Raw genomic sequence first — 21,452 nt, forward strand, 5'->3', positions numbered from 1 at the left:
TGCTCCAAGAAACGGTTTCGGATTCAAGTATAAGAGGAAATGCCGGCCGGGCGCGGTGGCTCAAGCCTGTAATCCCAGCACTTTGGGAGGCCGAGATGGGCGGATCACAAGGTCAGGAGATCGAGACCATCCTGGCTAACACGGTGAAACCCCGTCTCTACTAAAAATACAAAAACTAGCCGGGCGAGGTGGCGGCGCCTGTAGTCCCAGCTACTCGGGAGGCTGAGGCAGGAGAATGGCGTAAACCCAGGAGGCGGAGCTTGCAGTGAGCTGAGATCCGGCCACTGCACTCCAGTCCGGGCGACAGAGCGAGACTCCGCCTCAAAAAAAAAAAAAAAAAAAAAAGAGGAAATGCCACTCAAATGTTGGAGAAGGGAAGGTAGATATTTTTCTCTGATACTATGCTAAAAGTTGACAAATGGTAGATTTTTAAATTATTATGTGTGATTGACTAATCATAATTGTATACATTTATGGGGTACAATGTGATGTTTTGATATATGTATACAATGTGGAATGATGAAATCAAGTTAATTAACATGTATCACCTCCCTATTCTATCTTTTTTTATGGTGAAACACTTAAAAGTTAGTTATTTTGAAATATATTATTATAGTTACCCTGCTTTGAAATAGATCTTAAAACTTATTCTTCCTATTTATCTGAAAATCTGTACCCTTTGATCAACAACTTCTCCCATTCCTTCCTTCTTCACATTCCCAGTCTCTGGTAACTATCTTTCTACTACTTCTATGAGTTTAACTTTTTTAGATTCCACATTTAAGAAAGATCATGCAGTATTTGTCTTTCTGTTTCTGGCTTACTTAGCTTAGCATAATGTCCTCCAGTTTTATCCATATTCTTGCAAAAGACAGGCTTTCTTTCTAAAGGCTAAGTAGTATTCCATTATACAGACACACAATGAAATACACACACACACAAACACACATATACACATACACATACCGTGTTTTAAAATTGTTTATTTTTTCTTCCAACTTTTATTTTAGGTTCCGAAAGTACATGGGCAGGTTTGCTCATGGGTAAACTGTGTGGGGTTTGGTGTACAGATGACTTGTCACCCACAGTGAGCGCAGCACCTGACAGGTAGTATCCTCACCTTCCTCCTACTTTCCACCCTCAAGTGAGCCCTGGTGTCTGCTGTTCTCCTTCTTGTGTCCATGTGTGCTCAATGTTTAGCACCCATTTATTAGTGAGAACATGCAGTGTTTGATTTTCTGTTCCTGTATCAATTTGCTAAGGATGATGGCCTCTGGCTGCATCCATGTTGCTGCAAAAAACATGAATGATTTCATTCTTTTTTTAAGGCTGCAGTATATATACTCCATGGAGTATATGTACCACATTTTCTTTCTTTCTTTTTTCTTTTTTTTTCTTTTTTTTTTTTAGACAGAGTCTCGCTCTGTCACTCAGGCTGGAGTGTTGGAGTGCAGTGGCACGATCTCGGCTCACTGCAAGCTCCGCCTCCCGGGTTCACGCCATTCTCCTGCCTCAGCCTCCTGAGTAGCTGGGACTATAGGCGCCTGCCACCAGGCCTGGATAATTTTTTGTATTTTTAGTAGAGATAGGGTTTCACCGTGTTAACCAGGATGGTCTCGATCTCCTGAACTCATGATCTGCCCGCCTCGGCCTCCCAAAGTGCTGGGATTACAGGCGTGAGCCACCACGCCCGGCCTCCACATTTTCTTTATCCAGGCCACCACTGATGATCTAGGTTGATTCCGTGGCTTTGCTATTGTGAAAAGTGCTGCAATGAATACTTGGGTCTTTATATTTCTTTGGGTATATACCCACTAATGGGATTGTTGGGTTGAATGGTAATTCTGTTTTAAGTTCTTTGAGAAATTTCCAAACTGCTTTATTTTTAAAAAAGTAACACATTTAAAAAATCCATTCAGCTCGGTTCCATATCTTGGCTACTGCAAATAATGCTGCAATGAACATGGGAGTGTGGATACCCCTTTGACATTGATTTCAGTTTCTTTGGATATATACTTGGAAGCAGGATTACTGGATCATATGATAGCTCTATTTTTAGTTTTCTGAGGAACCTCCAATGCTGTTTTCCATAACGGCTGTACAAATTTACATTCCCACCAACAAAGTAAAGAAGGCCCTTTTCTCCACATCCTTGCCAAGACTTATCTTTCATCTTTTCGGTAAAAGCCATTCTAACTGGTGTGAGATAATATATCATTGTGGTTTTAATTTGCATTTCCTTAATGATTAGTTAATCTGAGCATTTTTTCATGTACCTCTTGGCCACTGTATGCCTTCTTTTGAGAAATGTCTGTTCAGATCCTTTGCTCATTTTTAAATCAGGTTGTTTTCCTGAAGTTGAATTGTCTGAGTTCCTTTTATATTTTGGATATTAACTCCTTATCAGATGTATGGTTTGCAAAGATTTTCTCCCCTTCTGTGAATTGTCTCTTCACTTTGTTAATCGTTTCCTTTGCTGTGCAAAAGGTTTTTTAGTTTAGATGTCATTCCATTTGTCTGTCTTTCCTTTTGTTGCCTGTACTTTTGAGCTATTTTGTCAATATTTTCTCTCAGCAGTTGTCTTTTGACTGTTTCTGGTAATTTTTGGTCATGCAACATTAAAAGTTTTTTTTATTTTTTATGAGAGTCTCACTCTATTATCCAGGCTGGAGTGCAGTGGCATGATTGTGGCTCACTGCAGCCCAAACCTCTTGGGCTCAAGCAATCCTTCCACCTCAGCATCCTGAGTAGCTGGGACTATAGGCATGTGCCATTACGCTCAGTTAATTTTTTTTTTGTTTGTTTGTTTTTTTTTTTTTCGTAGAAACAGGGTCTCACTATGTTGCCCAGGCTGGTAAAATTTTTTCACATGGCCATATTTGTCAATCTTTTCTTCTATTCCTCTAGCTTTAGATCTTAGAAAGCCTTTCTCTTCACCAAAGTTAACGAGAAAGTTACTAAGTTTTCTTCCGTTAGTTGCATGGTTTCGTTTTCAAATATTTAGATCCTTAATCCATTTGTTTATTCTTGTGCATGGTGTGAGATATGAGTTATCTATCTGGTTGTTTAGTTGTCTCAGCCCATTTAATTAAGAAGTCAACCTTTATCCCAATGATCTGAAATACCGCCTTCATCATACACTAAGTGTCTGCAAGTCCTTGGGTCTAATTCTGAACTTTTTATTCTATTCCACTTGTCTATTGTCTATTCATGTACTAGAAACACACTGTTCCGATTTCGGCTTTATAGTATGCCTCAATGGCTGGTAGTCAGAACCCTGTTGTTTAATTAGCTGTAGCTGAGTTCAGGGTAATATTTATCTTTGTTATAATTCTAGATCTAAATAGCTGTATCCTGTAGATTGCTACTATTCAACTATACATTACTGTTTACTTGAGACAAAGGAGGTTAGGGCTGATACCAAATACAAATTTTAAAGAAAAGCGGCTAATTTATTTAGTTCATCTGGAATTCCTAGAGATGCTGATCTGGCACAACATAAACAGTCTAGTCTAAGTACACTCAATCCACAATTTATGAAATTCTGTCTCAGAGGATTGGTGGAATTCCAGATTCTCGAACAAGATTCATTCCTGGGACACATGAATCTGATTCTGATTTGACCTTATAAATTGGTTGGGAACTACTATTATGTATAAGTACCCAGCTGAATATTCCAAGATTTCCTAATGGAAAATACTAACATTTTCATTCATTCACAAATATTACTTGAACTTCCATTGTATGTCAGGCACTTGCTAGGTTTTGAAGCTATCACAATGAGTAATACAGCTATGAACCCTGTCTGCCCTCCACAGTTTAGCAGGAAACAGAGGCAATTAAACATAATAATAATAATGTAATAAATACTAGCAGAGAGGAAATATAGGGTGCTAGGGCAACACACAGCTGGGACACCTTAAGGTAATTTAGGAGAGCCAGATAAAGCTTTTTTAGAAGAAGCAATATTTAAGCTGAGACATGAAGAAGGACAAGGGGTGAACCAAGATGTGGCAGTTTTCCAGGCAGGGGAAAAAGTGTGCAAAGGCCCTAAGGCAAGAATAGCTTTTTACTTTCAAGGAACTGAAATCAATTTCAATGTGGCTAGCATATAAGTGAGTGGGGAATGGTGGAAGATAGGGTATGGCAAGGGTTTTCCACTGGCAGTGGTTTTGCTCCCCAGGAAACATTTGGCAATTTCTGGGGACATTTCCGGTTGTCTTAATTAGGGGTTGAGGGAGTGCTACTGGTAGCAGACAGAGGTCAAGGACACTTCTTCTAAATATCGTACAGTATACAGGATAACATCTGCCTTGCCCCTGCCTGTCCTCCACACCCAACCCCACACAAAGAATTATGTAGTCTAAAATAACTGGTCCTGGGAAAAGCAGAAGTCCTTTCATTACAATTCTTATGATATTTTAAGAAGGGAGTTTGGATTTCATTCAAGGGCAAGGAGCAGCTATTTGATAGCTTTAAGTAGCAAAAAACAAATGTTTTAGAAAGATTATTCAGTACAGAGAATTGACTAGAATTTCTTCATTCAAATATTTATGTACCATGCATTGTGTAGGAGCTGGGGATACAGTGATGAACATTTAAACACTGACCCATTCTAGTGGAAGAGGTGGAAAATAAAAACAACATGGAAATTAACAATAAACAACAAGGCTGTTTTCCCATATTCAGTATTCCAAATGTAGATGAAATTTGGGACTGACAGTAAAACTTCAGTGTTAATTTTTTTTTTTTTGAGACGGAGTCTCACTCTGTCGCCCGGGCTGGAGTGCAGTGGCCAGATCTCAGCTCACTGCAAGCTCCGCCTCCCGGGTTCACGCCATTCTCCTGCCTCAGCCTCCTGAGTAGCTGGGACTACAGGCGCCCGCCACCTCGCCCGGCTAGATTTTTGTATTTTTTAGTAGAGACGGGGTTTCACCGTGTTAGCCAGGATGGTCTCGATCTCCTGACCTCGTGATCCGCCCATCTCGGCCTCCCAAAGTGCTGGGATTACAGGCTTGAGCCACTGCGCCCGGCCTTTCAGTGTTAATTTTTAGAGGAGAAAAGCCCTAGACAAATTTCATAAAACATTATCTATGAGCTATTTGTTGTTTAGTTTGGATCTCATTTCTACTAAATGAAAATATTTAAAAAAATAACCACTACAACACAAATAAAATCTTATTCTTCATTATTGTTTTTCATTTTCTGTGTATGTATGTGTGAGTGTGTGCGTGCACGTGTATCTGGCTTACATTTCCATATTATGTTCAAAATGCTCAATATTAAAGGATTACTGAAATGATTACTTCTTTGGCCGACAGCTTTAATAGTGACTGCAACAATTTCAGGAACCATGATCATCTGACACCCCCTGGTATAGTACAGAACTTGTCTCTTGGCAAGGATGACATTTAATTTTTTTCTTACACAGATTTCCTTAGGAAAAAAAACCTTTGCTTTTTGTATCTCTGTGACACTTCTTAAAATTAGCTGTTTTCTCTAATGAACTCATTTCAGACGTATTAGTTTTTTAATCTAAGGACTAAGTCAGTGACAACTTGCTTAATGTGTTGGGAGATTCTAGTTGCATAAAAACCTTTTTTGAAGAAGAATTTTAGGTCAGCAAAATGACTGAAAGTACATCTTCACTATAATTTTCTTGCTGTGAAGCCACATTAAATGATGGATGGATTTTCCAAAATAGCACTAAACTAAACTCCTTCCTGCCACAATAGAGAGGCAGCATCGTGCAGTGGTTAAGAGTATAGACTTTGCCTGCTTCAGTTTAAATCTTGACTCAGTCATGTACTAGCTTATGGTCTCAAGCAAGTTATTTAACCTCAGAGCCTCTGTTTCCTCATTTGTAAAATGGGGATAACCACAGCGTTCACATTATAGGGGAAGATACTGACTCTGAATCCTCATTTTGCCATTTATTAACAGCATGACTTTGAAAAAAATTAATCACTGAAGTCACTGTTTCTTCCTCTGTAAAATGAGATAATGATGTACCTCATAGGGTTAAGGTAAAAACGAAGAAATGATATAGCAAATACAATGTAAATAGCACTAAGCCACAACACACATTAAGCCTTCCATAAAGGGACGCCAACTTCTCCTTGTCTTGTGAATTTTGTGTGTATTATCACAAGGGTGCAACAGATTCAAAACCTAGAGAAACCACTGCTGGAGTTAAACTCACATATCCAGGAAAGGTCCTGAATGAGATCTCCCTGCCCCCTACTGTGATTACGCTTTAGAAGAAATATGCAATGTTAAGTGGAGACATGCTCCAGAGATGCCAACCTATCAAAATCTTTGCTTCAAATGGAAAGTATTTCTTCAATAAATGAAATAGTTCTAAAGTTGTGACAAAAACTCTCCAGTGTTCTCAGTTAACTAGATGCCCAAGAAAGAGCAAGAATGTTATGAAATACCAATGATAATTACTGACATACAAAGAATTGACACCAAGAATACGTCAAATCGAGAGATTTTTCAAAAACGCTTTAAATTTTCATGTTAGTTTACCTCATCAAAACATTAACTAATTTGAAAATCCTATTTAAAAGATAATTTCTGCTTACTGGTTTGTTACAGGTGAGAAGCAAGGTTTGTGGGCTTCTGCTCTATGCATCTACAGAACACTTTTGTGTAGCTGAACTATAACAAGTAGCACAATAACTGGGATAACATTCAGTTTTAAGCTAAGTGGCTACTTCTGATACAATGTTATAAGCTGAACAGTATTCCATGTCTAGGTGCAACTAGATTAATTTATATTTTGCCTAAGGAAGACACAATCATGAAATTTAACATGTAATCACTCCTCAAATAAGTATAAACAGTCACTAATTTCCTACTTACGACATGTAACGTTTTCCAAATACTGAACGTGAACATCTTGGACTTCTCTTGATGAGAGAAAGAATAAGATGAACAAAGTGAGGAGAATTAATTCTCTGTGATCTTAGCACTTATCTTCTGACATATTATATATGTATTTGTTTATTGTCTTTCTCTCATGAGAATGTGGACTATATAACAGCAGTAATTGTGTCTGTTTTGTTCACTGATTTATCTTCAATCCTGGATTACAGGTCCTCCAAATGTATATCTAAAGTGAATAACTGAATGACTGAATAACTGAAGTGCCGGAAGCACTTTAACATCTGTGTATTTCTAAGATAGATATTTAGTCTAACTGTTCTAAAGAAGAGGATAGAGACTGTTTACATAGCAGATATTTAGAAAAAAAAAAGATGTCTTAAAGCTACAATGACTTAGCAATGAATTGAGGGAAATCTCAGACTCTGCAGAAGCCCATTTATAGATGAGAGTATACTATTGAGTGGGGATAATTAATAATGTATCTGGGAAAACATGCTGTTTCTGGTTTGGAGCTGGAGTGTATTTCTACGAAGAAATTTGAACCTTACAATATTATAGACCACCTGTAAAACTTCAGCAAAGCACAGGAATTAGAAACACCAGGTACTGTGGAAGAGGAAGGTGAAGAAGGGACCTGAAAACACAGAGTTTATTTGAAGTTTATATAAGAAGTTGTTAGATTCCCATCCCTGCCCTGCCCAGCCAGGTGACTACCTTCCCCAACACCCACAGGAAAGAGAACTAGAGAAATTAAAGAAGAGAGAATCTAGACTTAGTGACACCACACATTGAGCAAGGTAGAGATCAGGTGCAGGACTGAAAACAAGGGGCTTAAGTAAATGTCTGATATTGAACAGTGAAACCCCAGCCCAGCCCTCTTTTCCTGCACGGCTCCAAAATGCTGGCACACAAGACATATACTCTCCATTCAGAAGACTGGAGGATTCTTTGCTAGAGAATCTGAACAGCCCAGGAAAAAAACTTAGAAATACTGACTTTCGGGCATTTCAAAAAAAAGCATGGATTATCTTAATGTTCTATGGTCAAGCTCTCTACACACACAAGCTTCTAATCAGTTTTTCAGTGCCTAAGTGAAAAACACATTGCATCCGTAAAACAAGAACAGGGTGCTATAAAAAGGAGACAGCTGGAGAAAAAGAAAGAACTACTACAAATTAAAACTATGAGAGCAAAAATAAAAAATTTTTAAAAGGATTGGAAAGTAATGTTGAAGAAATCTCTCAAAGGTGGATTAAAAAACCAACAAACAAAAGTATAGAAAACAGAAAAGTTAAGTCAACAAGAGTATCATATCAGTATAGGAAATCTAATTATTTTATTTTTTTTTTGAGACGGAGTCTCGCTCTGTTGCCCAGGCTGAAGTGCAGCAGCATAATCTCGGCTAGCTGCAACCTCTGCCTCCTGGGTTCAAGCAATTCTCCTGCCTCAGCTTCCTGAATAGCCAGGACTACAGGCATGGGCTACCATGCCTGGCTAATTTTTGTATTTTTTTTGGAGACAGAGCTTTGCCATGTTAGTCAGGCTGGTCTCAAACTCCCGACCTCAGATGATCCACCCACCGTGGCTTCCCAAAGTGCTGGGATTATAGGGATGAGCTACTGCGCCCAGCCAGAAATCTAATTTTTTATTAATACGAGTTGTAGAAGGACAAAATAGAGGAAATGGTGGTGAAGAGATTATCATAAATAATACAAAAGCATTACTCAGAATTAAAGAATATCTCCAGGGCTTGCTAGGTACCAACAGAATAAATGAAAAAGACTCAAGAACAATGGTGATAAAAAGAAGGTTCTCAAGGTATATATAAAGGATTAGGAATAAGTATAGTATCAGAGTATTTAATAGTAATATTGGAAGCTCAAGACAATGGAGCAATACCTTCAAAATTGAGAAAAAATAATTTTTACCCTAGAATGATATACTGTGTCAAACAAATAAGCAAGTATAAGCACAGAATAATGATGCTTTTAGAAACAGTAAGTCTCAAAAAATGTATGTCCTATGCATGTTTTGTTAGGAAGCTACTGGAGGATATGCTCTACCAAAATGAAGAATAAAATCGAGAAAGAATATGACGTAAGATGTAACACAAAAGAGAAGAGATAGGAACTCCCAGGAGAACAAGGCGGTAGGCTTTCAGAGCATCCTAGGTCCAGACTGAGCTTAATGGAGGGCTCTAGGTCGGAGGCCTCCAGGGTAAAAAATGTAACTCGTAAGTGTGGAAAACTGTACTGACAGACATTTTACAAAACTACATTAAGGGTTATGAAATGACTTAGCCAAAGGTTTGAAGAAAAATAAGCAAATTTTAAAATGAGGCATTTCATAAACTCCTAGGAAAAACAAAATCGTTCAAGAAGGAAATGTTATCCTTGGCTCCGGAGTGACATATTTGCATTGTACTAATACTGAAAATACTATATATAATATGGATTCAGCCAAAAATCATGCAATAATTGTATTGGGATGGTGGTAGGAAGAAGGAAGGTGAAAGAGCTATAATTCCCATCATCCATAATAAGAGGCAATAGATATTTTGTAAACTAATAACAATTTTAGCAGTATATGAATAGTATTTAGAACATGGAGGGAAAAATCAGAGAAACTTCCTTCAGAGGTAAAAGTGACTGCCTGTGGGGAGAAGATGGGTGGGGTAGAGGAAGATAACTGCTAGTTTTGAGCATTATTTGATTTTCTATGTGCTTATGTTACTTTGAAAAAAATAGAAATTTCAAACCCAAATGTATAAAAAATATTATGGACAGTGTAGTACAGCAAGAAGAGTTTTAAGCTAGGAATGAAAATTTAAAACTGTTGATTACCTATACCCTGATGTTGGGTAAAACATACCACTTCTGGTTGGGTGCAGTGGCTCACACCTGTAATCCCAGCACTCTAGAGGCTGAGGCAGGTGGATCACCTGAGATAAGGGGTTTGAGGGAAGCCAGGCCAACATGGCAAAACCCTGTCTCTACTAAAAATACAAAAATTAGTCTGGTGTGGTGGCGTGCACCTGTAGTCCCAGCTATAGCTACTCACGAAGCTGAGGAACGAGAATCACTTGAACTTGGGAAGTGGAGGCTGTAGTGAGCCGAGATTGCACCACTGCACTCTAGCCTGGGAAACCGAGCGAAACTCCATCTCAAAACAAACAAACCAACTACCCCACTTCTTTGGGTCTCAACTTCTTTATTTATTCACTAGAAGACTTTCTTTCTAAGGGTCTTTCCAACTCTAAGGTTCTGATCCCATCATAATAAAGTATTTTTCTAGGAATAGCAAAGAAAGAGAAACTTTCCTCCACATTCTCATGGTATAGCTTTGTGTATTTTTGTTCACTTTGCCAAAGGTCTCCCTATCTTTGCTTCCTTGATATTAAAATTGAACTATCATATCTCCAACATGGGAATCATATTGTACCTGTGAGGCTAGTCTTCGCATAGCCTCCTCCTGCCGCCTGCGCATTTCTGGAGTTCCTGGGCAGCTTCCACTGGTGATAGATGAGTGGGCTGAAGGTGGCTGTGTGAGTGGCAGCTCTCTGTTGGCATCCACATCTGGATTAAAAAGATTTAATGTTGGCATCAGATAATCATAAAAACTTTAAAGAAAAATGGCTAAATTCTATTTGCTCTATTATCCAACAATTTTGCTTCCAAGTATATTACCTAAGAGAAATAACAACACATGTCCACCCAAAAACTTGTACACAAATGTTCATAGAAGAATGATTCATAACAGCTAACAGTGGAGACAACCTCAGTGCCCACCAACTGATGAATAGATGAAACACAAAATATCCATTCAATAGACTATTACTCAACCATAAAAAGAAATGAGATACCAACACATGCTAGAACGGGGATAACCCTTGAAAATGTTATGCTAAATCAAAGAGGTCAGTAAAAAAAAAAAGGACCATATACTGTATGATTCTACTTATATGAAATGCCCAGAATAGAAAAATCTGTAGAGACAGAAAGTAAATTAGTGGTTACCTAGCGCTGGAAATAGAGGATTAAGAGGAGAATGGGGATTGACTGCTAACAGGCATGAGTTTCTTTTAAGGGGATGAAAATGGCCTAAAGTTAGATTATGGTGATTGCTGTACAACCCTGTGAATTATACTAAAAATACTGAGTTGAACGCTTTAAATGGTGAATTACATGGTATGTGAGTTACAGCTCAATAAAACTGTTTCAAGATTTTTTAAAAAATTCAATTTGTTCTTGTTATTTAGAAAATTTATTACTAGTAGAAATTAGACTACATTATGAATAAGATCATACTTTAAAAATGGATACCAAAGTAAATATTAGAAGTTGTTATTTGATGGCCGATAGTGATTGAAAAGAAGGAAGAATAGGAAAAAGTAGTCCTCATTTAACTCCCTACCAGTAGGAGTGAATTTAGACTTCTTTCATTTAACGGGTGCAGTAAATTTCTTGGTCACTGGATACAGTTCTGGATAACTGCAGGGGGATGGGCATGGAGGATGGCAGTGAAAAAAGCCTCAAGAAATGTGCAACATTTTGGAGTGAGGTGAAGTTCAGTGATTGTATGTCACTGTATTAGTTCTGCTGTTCACTTCCTCCCCCTACTCTATTCCCGTTTATTTGGTATTTGATTCTGTGGGTAATTACTGTCCAAATGCCCTCTGTCTTTCTAGCTATTTCCTTTTGGAAAATGCCCTTCTTTTTGTCTAAATGCCTTACTTTCTGTTTGGTATTTAGACAGTAGTAGAAGTAAAAGTTAATAGGTAGCCAGTAGTCAATGTGCATAGCACAATGGCAAAAGAGACTTCTGAAATGAGCAGAGTAGGAACGGTAGGATTTATTTACTTAACAGCTGCTTGGGGGCTTGGCAGCTGTTGGCAAATGTCAAATCCAAATAATAACTACATTGAGACTTTTAGTGATAGAAACATACAGTCCTGTATTAGAGCTTCCCCAACTACTATGCTGAGAATCCCTGTAGTTAACGTAATAATCTTGAATTATACAACAGGTCTGTTTTCACAAAATATTTTTGTTCTTTGTGTGTGTGTGTGTTGGGGGTACGGACAATGGTGGTGGTGGTGGTGGAGACTGACGGGGGTGTCAGGTTGGGAGAGTAGGTGGGAAGCAGGATGACAGGCTAGTGCCTGCCTTGACAGCTTTTCTATACCTTTCCAGGGAAATGACAAGGAGGGGGTGGGCTAGGGGGCTGAGTTTCTGTGGGGGAAGGACAGCCAAGCAAGGCAATACTGCAGGCTAAACTGCTCCTATCTTCCACAGCAGTAGTGCTCAGCTTTTATTTCTACTATTCTTTGAACATCAAACAGAAAGAAGTCAGGGGCAGAAGAAAGAGTGACAGATGATGCAGAGAAAGAAGTTGTGAACTCCAATGATTTCCCATGTTTTTTTTTTTTTTTTTTAAATCACTACAACTATTAATTGGTATAATCAGTCAAGGATTAAGAAAGCCAGTGAGGTTCCAAATGACCCATCCAAGCTTAATAGAAGTTAAATTCTGTAAAAATTAAGCCAACCCTCCATATACAGACATCATTCTTATTCTTATTAGAGAAAAAACTGCTGCTGCTGCCAGCAACATATTCAACACCAGTTCATATGGGTAACAGATTTGTGCCAAAAAATAGCTTGCATTATATCAGTCACTTATTCTTGACCCTTCTATTGGTTAAGATGGCATTGGCGGAATATAGTTTGGCCATCAATAAACTGTAACAAAAAATATTTTGTATAAGGTAATATTGGTTCTGAGTATTTCTGATATATACAACCGCATATTTAGCTCTCTTAACTCCTTTCAAATTCTGAAATCTACAGGCCAAATCTACAGTCTCAACAATGGATGTTTATCTCATGAATGGGGAGTGTCTTGGTGTTTCTGGAGATTCTCCTGAAGACAATGGATGTTAGAGAATAACTTAGTGAACCACCTTTAAAGAATCTCTGCTTTGGGGAACACATGGGCTGTTTTCTATAAACTCTCGCTCCCTGAGGCTCATAGAGAGATCCCCAGGTACCTCTGCTTTCTGTGAAAGCAACTCTTCTTGTCCTTGGGATTTATTTTCTGTCATGCATGATTCTACCACTCTGTTATCTGCAACTCTGATATACAGAGGAGTCACAGAGACTTTGAGCTTTCTGGTTTCCTTTCTGACACACTCAAATAGCAAGCCGCTTGGACTACTCAGATAAACAGCAGTTTGGAGTGATAAATACTTAAGCACTCAAAGGAAAATGCTGGAATAGTGTGGAAAGTTACTTTTAACCATGAAGATGTGTTCTCAGAATCAAAATTTTAGCAGAGACAATTCTGAAAGATCAATTAGTCACACTTCTTCATTTTACAAATAAGAAAACTGAGCTCTAAAGAATTCAAGTAAAATTATCAAGTTCACAAAGTCTAGTCAATTTGACTGTTGGGGCACAAACCCTGGGCTCCTGACTCCCACAGCACTACGGCAATCTATCTCAGAAGAGCTGCATTTAGAAACTAAGCATTAGATTCCTCTGAAGAAAAGAATTCTTCCATATCGATTCTTACCATACCCTGGTAAAGAGGTATTTTGATTCAGTTTTCTTCCAAGACACCAGTTCTTCCACATGTTAGACATCCATAAATTTACCAGATGCCATCTGCCTCCTTAATGATACAAGGCTGCTAACTAGCTTCAATAGGAAGTCAATAAGTTTGGAGGGTCTTCAGTGAGTTCCTGTTAAGTTTCTAGCACTGTGCTAGACCCTGTAACTACTATCGTCTCACACAAACCATTTCTAGTGGTTGCTGTCTGAAAGTCTGTGGTGGGCTAGATTATTGATTTGGACTAGCAGAGCAATAGTTTCTTTTTTTGTTCTCTTCTAACAGAATCCAGGTAAACTGGTTCTATACATGTAGTGTGTATAAGAAGAACACTGATACATTTCTATTTATTTTCTTTACTCAAGTGAGTTTCACCAGTAAGGAGAGGCAGCAGACCAAAATGGATAGGAGAATGGCCTCTGAAACCAGACTGCTTAGTTCTACCATTTATTGGCTGTAAAACCTAGAAGAACTTATTTAACCTCTCTGGGCCTCAGATTACATACCTGTGAAATCAAGACAACCTCACTGAGCTGGTAACAGGATTCGATGAAACTAATATTTGTAAAAAACTTAAGAGTGTTTGGCACATAGTAAGTACCATATGAGTGTTTTAAAAATAAATCAGTAAGATCCTGGTGGTGATTACTGGGCTGACCCCTGCTTGTGATGAAAGAAGCCTGAATACATATGAGAGCTCAGCACCTTTTCACAAGGAAGCGGGAGAACCCCTTCAAGGACACAATGAAGCTCAAGTCCAAGCAGTGCAACACTGACGCCAACCGCAAAGAAATGAGGGATGCAAACAGACTGTGCTGGCAAATAACAAGAGGAACTGGGCACAGACTGAGCAAAATCCGACAGGATGAATGCAAATCGCTCTACGGGCAATTGCTGCAGTCATTATCTAAAGGACAGCCCAACCATACAGCTGGCATGGAAGAGTCATCAATTTATTCCACTAGAAAGGTTTTTCCTTCAGTCACACTTAGGTGTCTATTGGGTATGTGGGTTAGATGTAAATAGAGTATTACAATCTTTCTCTCAACTCTGAATGAACAGTCCTCATGTGGAAGTCAGGTTTTGCAGATGAGAAAATAAAAGGATATACGACCTAATACGTCAGAAAAACTTCAGCGCCAATGAAGCAGGGAGTTCTTTAAAAAGGAATACGTACGTTTGGGGGAGGCATGTGGGCTGTCTGAGGCGATCTGTCTCATCCTTGTACCATGGCAGCTGAGGGCCACCAGTCTGGAGATGATGGCAGTTTTGCCGAATCCAATGTTTCCCACAATCACCACTCCTTGGTTCACGCTGGCATTTGAACTTTGAAGTTGAGCATCTATTTCGTGGAAAACCCAATCTCGGCCTACAAACACTGACTCTGTAGTGATGCTGGGCACTTCAAAGAGCAGGGGCTTCAAGGAGATATCTGGAGGCCTATAAGGTGCAAAGCGAACTGAAAGGAACAAGAGAAAACAAAACTTAGGTCAAACTGTCAACACTGAGAGAAACAGAGAAAAAATACAGCGTGGTTTAGGAGACTTGAGTTATCACATGATGGCATCCTAGGCTTATTCAGAAATAATACAACTGTGAATGTTGATTCTATACAGATAAGCAACACAGGTGAGCTAGAGCTAATTGATACTCTAGATTGCAGAACACAAACATTGATAAAACAGTAATGATTTATTTGATCAGTCAGAAAGTCGGGATGATATTCAAAATTATTACAGGGAAGGGATGGTCCAAGCACCAACAATCAGTATGGATGCAAGCCTAGTGAAGAAGGGTCCCAAAGGCCTCCTATGCCACGGGATAACCTTTTAATTGTCAGATTGTGGAGAGGTGCAGGAGTGAAGTTCCTGTTGGAAAGGCCAGGCTGTGGCGGGGCATCTAGACAGCTTACCACAGCAGCTCTTTACTAACCAGTAAGAACATATTTCATTATTTCACACCAGTATGGCTGTACCAGTATATATTAGCTGAAAATCAGTCCTGAAGAAAGCAGTATAGAGAGGTTTGTTTGTTTCTTTAAAAACACCAATGAGAATAATAACTCCTTTAAGTTCATGATGGTATGTTTTAAAATCTAGCAGGTATTAATATTAGGGGAAGCAAAGCCACTAAAAGCTCTGATGGTTTAAAAGATCATAAACATTCTAAGCAGTCGAGCAGAAAGCAGGTCTTCACTCAGTGTCTCTGCGCCTGTACTGCTTAATACTGATGCCAATTAAAAAATAATTTTTGGCTTACACATATATCTTGGGGATAGATCAACACTGTTTTTCTCAATATTTTTTTCTGTGCTTATATAATTATGGGGTGTGCTAAAGACCAAGAATAAGCTATACTGTCAACAGTTTTCTAAAAATGCAAAATTGATGTGACATGCTTTAAAAGAAGATCTATTAATTATATTGATGGTAAAAGGAAGTCCGGTCTGATGGTCCATATCTGGGTTAAATGGCCTCCTAAACTGTTCCCAGAGCAGCTCTAAGATGTATCACTTTATCTGTCTGAAACCAAGTATTTCATTTTTGTTTCTATAACCTTAGCACAGTGCCTTGATATATACTAGGTGCTCAAAAACTGTTGTTTTTTTTTTTTTTTTTTGAGACGGAGTCTCACTCTGTCGCCCGGGCTGGAGTGCAGTGGCAGGATCTCAGCTCACTGCAAGCTCCGCCTCCCGGGTTCACACCATTCTCCTGCCTCAGCCTCCCGAGTAGCTGGGACCACAGGTGCCCGCCACCTCGCCCGGCTAGTTTTTTGTATTTTTTAGTAGAGACGGGGTTTCACAGTGTTAGCCAGGATGGTCTCGATCTCCTGACCTCGTGATCCGCCCGTCTCGGCCTCCCAAAGTGCTGGGATTACAGGCTTGAGCCACCGCGCCCGGCCTCAAAAACTGTTTAAGGAAAGAATTAATTAAAAATAAGGTATTACACTCTAACTCCATTTTTCAAATATTTTGGAGCACAAGAAAGGCCTGGAGTGGGAAAGGGATGGAAAGAGGAGAAAGAGAAATTACAAAGGGGAAAATGAGATAATTTATACTTTGTACGTTACTCTAGAACATACTTGAACCACTTACACACCACAAGGTGGGATATAGAGATGGGGGCTTGAGAAAACACAGACACACACACACATACATGTGTGCACTCTCATTTAAAACTGCCTGAAAGCCACTAGAACAACCGAGCATTTTTAAAAGGATAAACATTCCAAAAGTAGTGCAAATAATTTAAAATATAAAGCCAAATTCTGACAACAGAAACAAAATGCCCAAAGTTTTCATTAACTAAAGTGGGGTTGTTGGGGGGTTAGGGGAAGCTGTGGAGATAAAGCTACATGGTCACTTATAATTCCCTGATTCACATTTCTGCAACAAAATTTACTCTTGTATTTATTAATAATTTCAACTTTTATTTTAGATTCAAGGGGGCACACGTACAGATTTGTTATCTGGGTATAGTGTGTGATGCTGAGGTTTGGGGTGTGAATTATTCTGTCCCTCAGGTACTAAGCATAGTACCTAACAGTTTTTTGACCCTTGCTCCCTCCACTTCTTCCCCCGTCTAGCAGTCCCCAGTGCCTATTGTTACCATCTTTATGTCAATGAGCCATGGGTACTCATTGTTTAGCTCCCACTTACAAGTGAGGATATGTATAATTTTTTTTTTGTTTGTTTCTGTGTTAATTCACTTCGGATAATGGTCTATAGCTGCATTCATGATGCTGCAAAGGACATGACTCTATTCTTTTTTATGGCTGCATAGTATTCCACGGTGTATATGCACCACATTTTCTTTATCCTATCCACCACTGATGGGCACCAAGGGAGACTCCATGTCTTTGTTACTGTGACTAGTGCTTTGATGAACATATGCATGCATGTCTTTTTGGTAGAACAAAAAAACTCCTCTTTCAAAATCCATACCTATAATTATAGAATTTGATGAAAAATTAACTTTAGTTTGCCCAAAATCCTTTTAAAATCAGTGTCTTATAGCTAATAGAGTCTATTTTACTTTTCTTTTTTTTTTTTTTTGAGACGGAGTCACGCTCTGTCACCCAGGCTGGAGTGCAGTGGCTGGATCTCAGCTCACTGCAAGCTCCACCTCCTGGGTTTACGGCATTCTCCTGCCTCAGCCTCCCGAGTAGCTGGGACTACAAGCGCCCGCCACCTCGCCCGGCTAGTTGTTTATATTTTTTAGTAGAGACGGGGTTTCACCGGGTTAGCCAGGATGGTCTCGATCTCCTGACCTTGTGATCCGCCCGTCTCGGCCTCCCAAAGTGCTGGGATTACAGGCTTGAGCCACCGCGCCCGGCCCTATTTTACTTTTCTTAAACATTATCTTACGGAGATAAAATTCACAAACCATAAAATTCACTCTTTTAAAATATACAATTCAGTGGTTTTTAGTATATTCACTAAGTTCTGCAACCATCACTACTATCTATCCCCACTTTCATCACCCCCAAAGAAATCCTATATCCATTAGCTGTCACTCCCAATCCTCATTCCTCCCAGTCCCTGGCAACCAGTAATCTACTTTGCCTGTAAAGGTTTGCCTATTTTGGACATTTCATATAAATAGAATCATAGGGTATGTGGCCTTTTATTTCTGACTTCTTTTACTTGGCTTAATATTATTCATTACTTTATTGCTGAATAATATTCCATTGTAAGGATATACCATATTTTGTTTATCAGTTAATAAACATTTGGGCTGCTTCCACTTTTTGGCTGATTAATGCTGCTATGAACATTCATGTACAACTTTTATGTGAACATATGTTTTCAGTCCTCTTGGCTACATATCTAGGAGTGAAATGTCTGGTTCATATGGAAACTCTCAGGTTCACCTTTTTGAGAAACTGCCCAACTGTTTTCTCTATTTGGCTTTTACTATATTCTTATTCAATATATTTTCACTATAGAAAACTTAGGAATAGTAGATAAAATAATAACTGTGTTTCCACTAGCTAGAGAGAAATGCTATTAGTATGTATTCTGAATTTTGCCTGTACCATATATATTTATTTTAAAAACAAAAACGGGATTATACTATATATACTGTTTCATCATTTACTTTTATCACTTAGCAATATAGTGTGAACATTTCTCTACATAACACATAAATCTATATTATCATTTTCAATATGCGTAGGCTCTTCTATTATATCACTAAGTCATACATTATCTAACCAATATCTTACTGTTGTATGTTTAGATTATTTTGGTTTTCCACTGTTACAATCACAGCTAACAATTAAATAGCCTTTACTATATGCCAGAAACTATTTCTAAGCATGCTAACTTGCACAGCCATCTGATGTGTTATTACTACTTTGATTTTATAGACAAAACAGAGGCAAAAAGACATTAAGTTATTTGCCTAAGGTCTTTTACCAATCTGAATCTTATTTACTATGCTCTAGTTCCTCTCACAAAAAGCAGTACTACAAGCAGTGGTACAATACATATCATTACATATTCACCTTGGCACACCTGCCTTATTTTTCTTGAAACAAAATGCTAGAAGTGAAAATGTCTGGGTCAATGGGTTGTGTTTTTGATACACCTTACCAAATTGATCTCCAGAAAGATTATACTGGTTACATGAAAATGACCACATCCCTCTCAGTTTCATCATCACGGGGTAGTATTATTATTCTTAGTCTTTGTTAATCTAGTTAAGAATGGCATCTCATTGTGTTTAATATATGTTTTGAGTATGAAAAGTAATTTTTTGTGCGTGTGTGAAAGGTGATTTTTTAAAAACGTGTATCGGCTATCTGCATTCTTTTGTGAATTGCCTGTTCATGGCTTTTACTCACATTTCTATTGGAATGCCTGTGTTTGCCTTACTGAATTTGTGAGAACATTGTTAACCCTGAAGACATTAATCTTTTGCGTTTCATATTTATTTTTTGTAAATAATTTATTCAGTTCTTTGCCTTTAAAATTTTTCTTTCTTCCTTTTATTTTATAAATAATCTTTTTCTTTTTTAGAGACGGAATCTTGCTTTATTGCCCTGGTTGGAGTGCAGTGGCGCAATCTCGGCTCACTGCAACCTCTGCCTCCCAGGTTCAAGCGATTCTCTGCCTCAGCCTCCTGAGTAGCTGGGACTACAGGCGTGTGCAACCACACCAGGCTAATTTTTGTATTTTTAGTAGAGATGGGGTTTCACCATGTTGGCCCGGCTGGTCTCGAACTCCTGAAGTGATCCGCCCACCTCGGCCTCCCAAAGTGCTGGGATTACAGGGGTGAGCCACCAAACCTGGCCTCTTCCTTTTATTTTAATTTGTAAAAGTTGAAAAAGTTTATGTCATCAAACTTGTTAGTCTTTTTCTTTATGGGTTCTGCCTTTAGTGTTGTTCTTTGAAAGTTCCCTCTTAATCCAAGAGTATAAAAAATTAACATTTTTTTTTTCTAGCGCTTTTTTGAGTCTGGTATAGAGTAGGGATCTGACTTTATTTTTTTTCCCCAAATGGTTAACAAATTTTATCAGTGATAATTCAAATTATCACCAATTGTAAAGCTTACTTGATCTTATTTATATTGGGTTTGTTTTTAAGTTATCTAGTTTGTTCCACTTATCTATAAGCCTGCTACTTTTGCATAAGTGTCACACTGATTTAGTTGTTATTATGTTTAGTTAATTGTGAGTCTCCCATCATTATTCTTATTTTTTTAATAGATTTTGAAAAATAGTTTCAAAAATAATTTCCAGAATTAGTTTGAAATTTACCACAAGAAATATTTTCCATTTTATTCACTCAGTTCTGACGGTTAATCAGAAAATGCTCCATTTAAGTTTCATTAAATAGATTTCTTGAAATAACCATAAAACATCTTCTTAAACCAAAGACAGATAATTATTTCATTTTAGCAGATATACATTACATATTTGAAAATAATGATTTAGTTTTAATGTCATATTTTAAAAACCCAGATAATTCACACAATTTAGAAAGCAAACATTTAAAAATGTTTATCTTTGAGATAACCAAATAAATACAAATTAAAGCAAACTATATATACCATTAGAAAAAAACAGGTTTTTTTTGGTATATAATAATTTCAAAACCATCTTTTGAAAAAATATTCATTTCTGTAGTTACTGTTAGCACTGTAAATGTGTCCAACTTCTAGAGAACTGACATTTTGTAAATGCCAATTTGACCTTAAAATCCTGTTCTGGAAACTTATTCTAAGGAAATGATTCATAAGAAAAGTGCAAACACACAGACACACACACACATACACACACAGTTTTTTGCAGCGTGTATGGTGTTAGTTAGTAAAGGTGATTTAGTAAACTATGGTATACCTACAGAAAATTACACAGACATTAAAATAGAAAGCAATACTTTGCAGAATCATGGAAATGTAGAAGTATTTATGAAATAAAATTTAGTAAAACAGTAGAATAAAAAATGGAATATATATTATGATTACAATTTACAGTATATACAGATGGAAGGTAACAATACTCCAAAACAAAAATAGTGAAGGTATGATATGATTAGTTGTATCTTTAATTATAATTTAAAAAAATTTTTTCAATAGGAATATTAGCTATATTTTTAAAAAGCTGCAAAATGAATTGGTTATTTTACCCAAAGACAAAATAAGCAAATATTTTATCACAATTGCAAATTACTCTGTCATGCATGGGTGAATATAACTACTGCCAAATCCAACAACTCATTAAACTACATCAATTGAAACAAGCAAGCATATATATCCTGGCGATCTCTCTCCCACTTTTATTGTGTATACATTTTTAGAAAATGAAAACAAAGTATATGTAGTTAAAAATTTTTACTGTAGCTATTATAGAATGATTTTAAAAATCAAAAAATATATAAATATATAAAATTAGTTATTTTTGCCAGGACAGTCTGAATGTCAGGCTGAGTACTTGGTTTATACTTC

The 21,452-nt window shown here is 37.7% G+C and overlaps 1 protein-coding gene across 5 annotated transcripts in view; it reads right to left on the minus strand.

Annotated features, from left to right (window-relative positions):
• The window catches only part of TANC2 (tetratricopeptide repeat, ankyrin repeat and coiled-coil containing 2), a 476,614-nt gene that overhangs the window by 102,841 nt on the left and 352,321 nt on the right, over positions 1–21,452 (minus strand). For all 5 annotated transcript variants that reach the window (XM_033184063.1, XM_033184062.1, XM_033184061.1 and 2 more), the window contains 2 exons: positions 14,678–14,959; positions 10,333–10,466 (listed from right to left, as the gene is read on the minus strand). In XM_033184063.1, the coding sequence (XP_033039954.1) occupies positions 10,333–10,466; positions 14,678–14,959 (416 nt within the window). The remainder of the gene's footprint in view (positions 1–10,332; positions 10,467–14,677; positions 14,960–21,452) is intronic.

Source organism: Trachypithecus francoisi, unplaced genomic scaffold, assembly GCF_009764315.1.
Source record: "Trachypithecus francoisi isolate TF-2019V2 unplaced genomic scaffold, Tfra_2.0 Lachesis_group20, whole genome shotgun sequence".
Classification (NCBI taxonomy): domain Eukaryota; kingdom Metazoa; phylum Chordata; class Mammalia; order Primates; family Cercopithecidae; genus Trachypithecus; species Trachypithecus francoisi.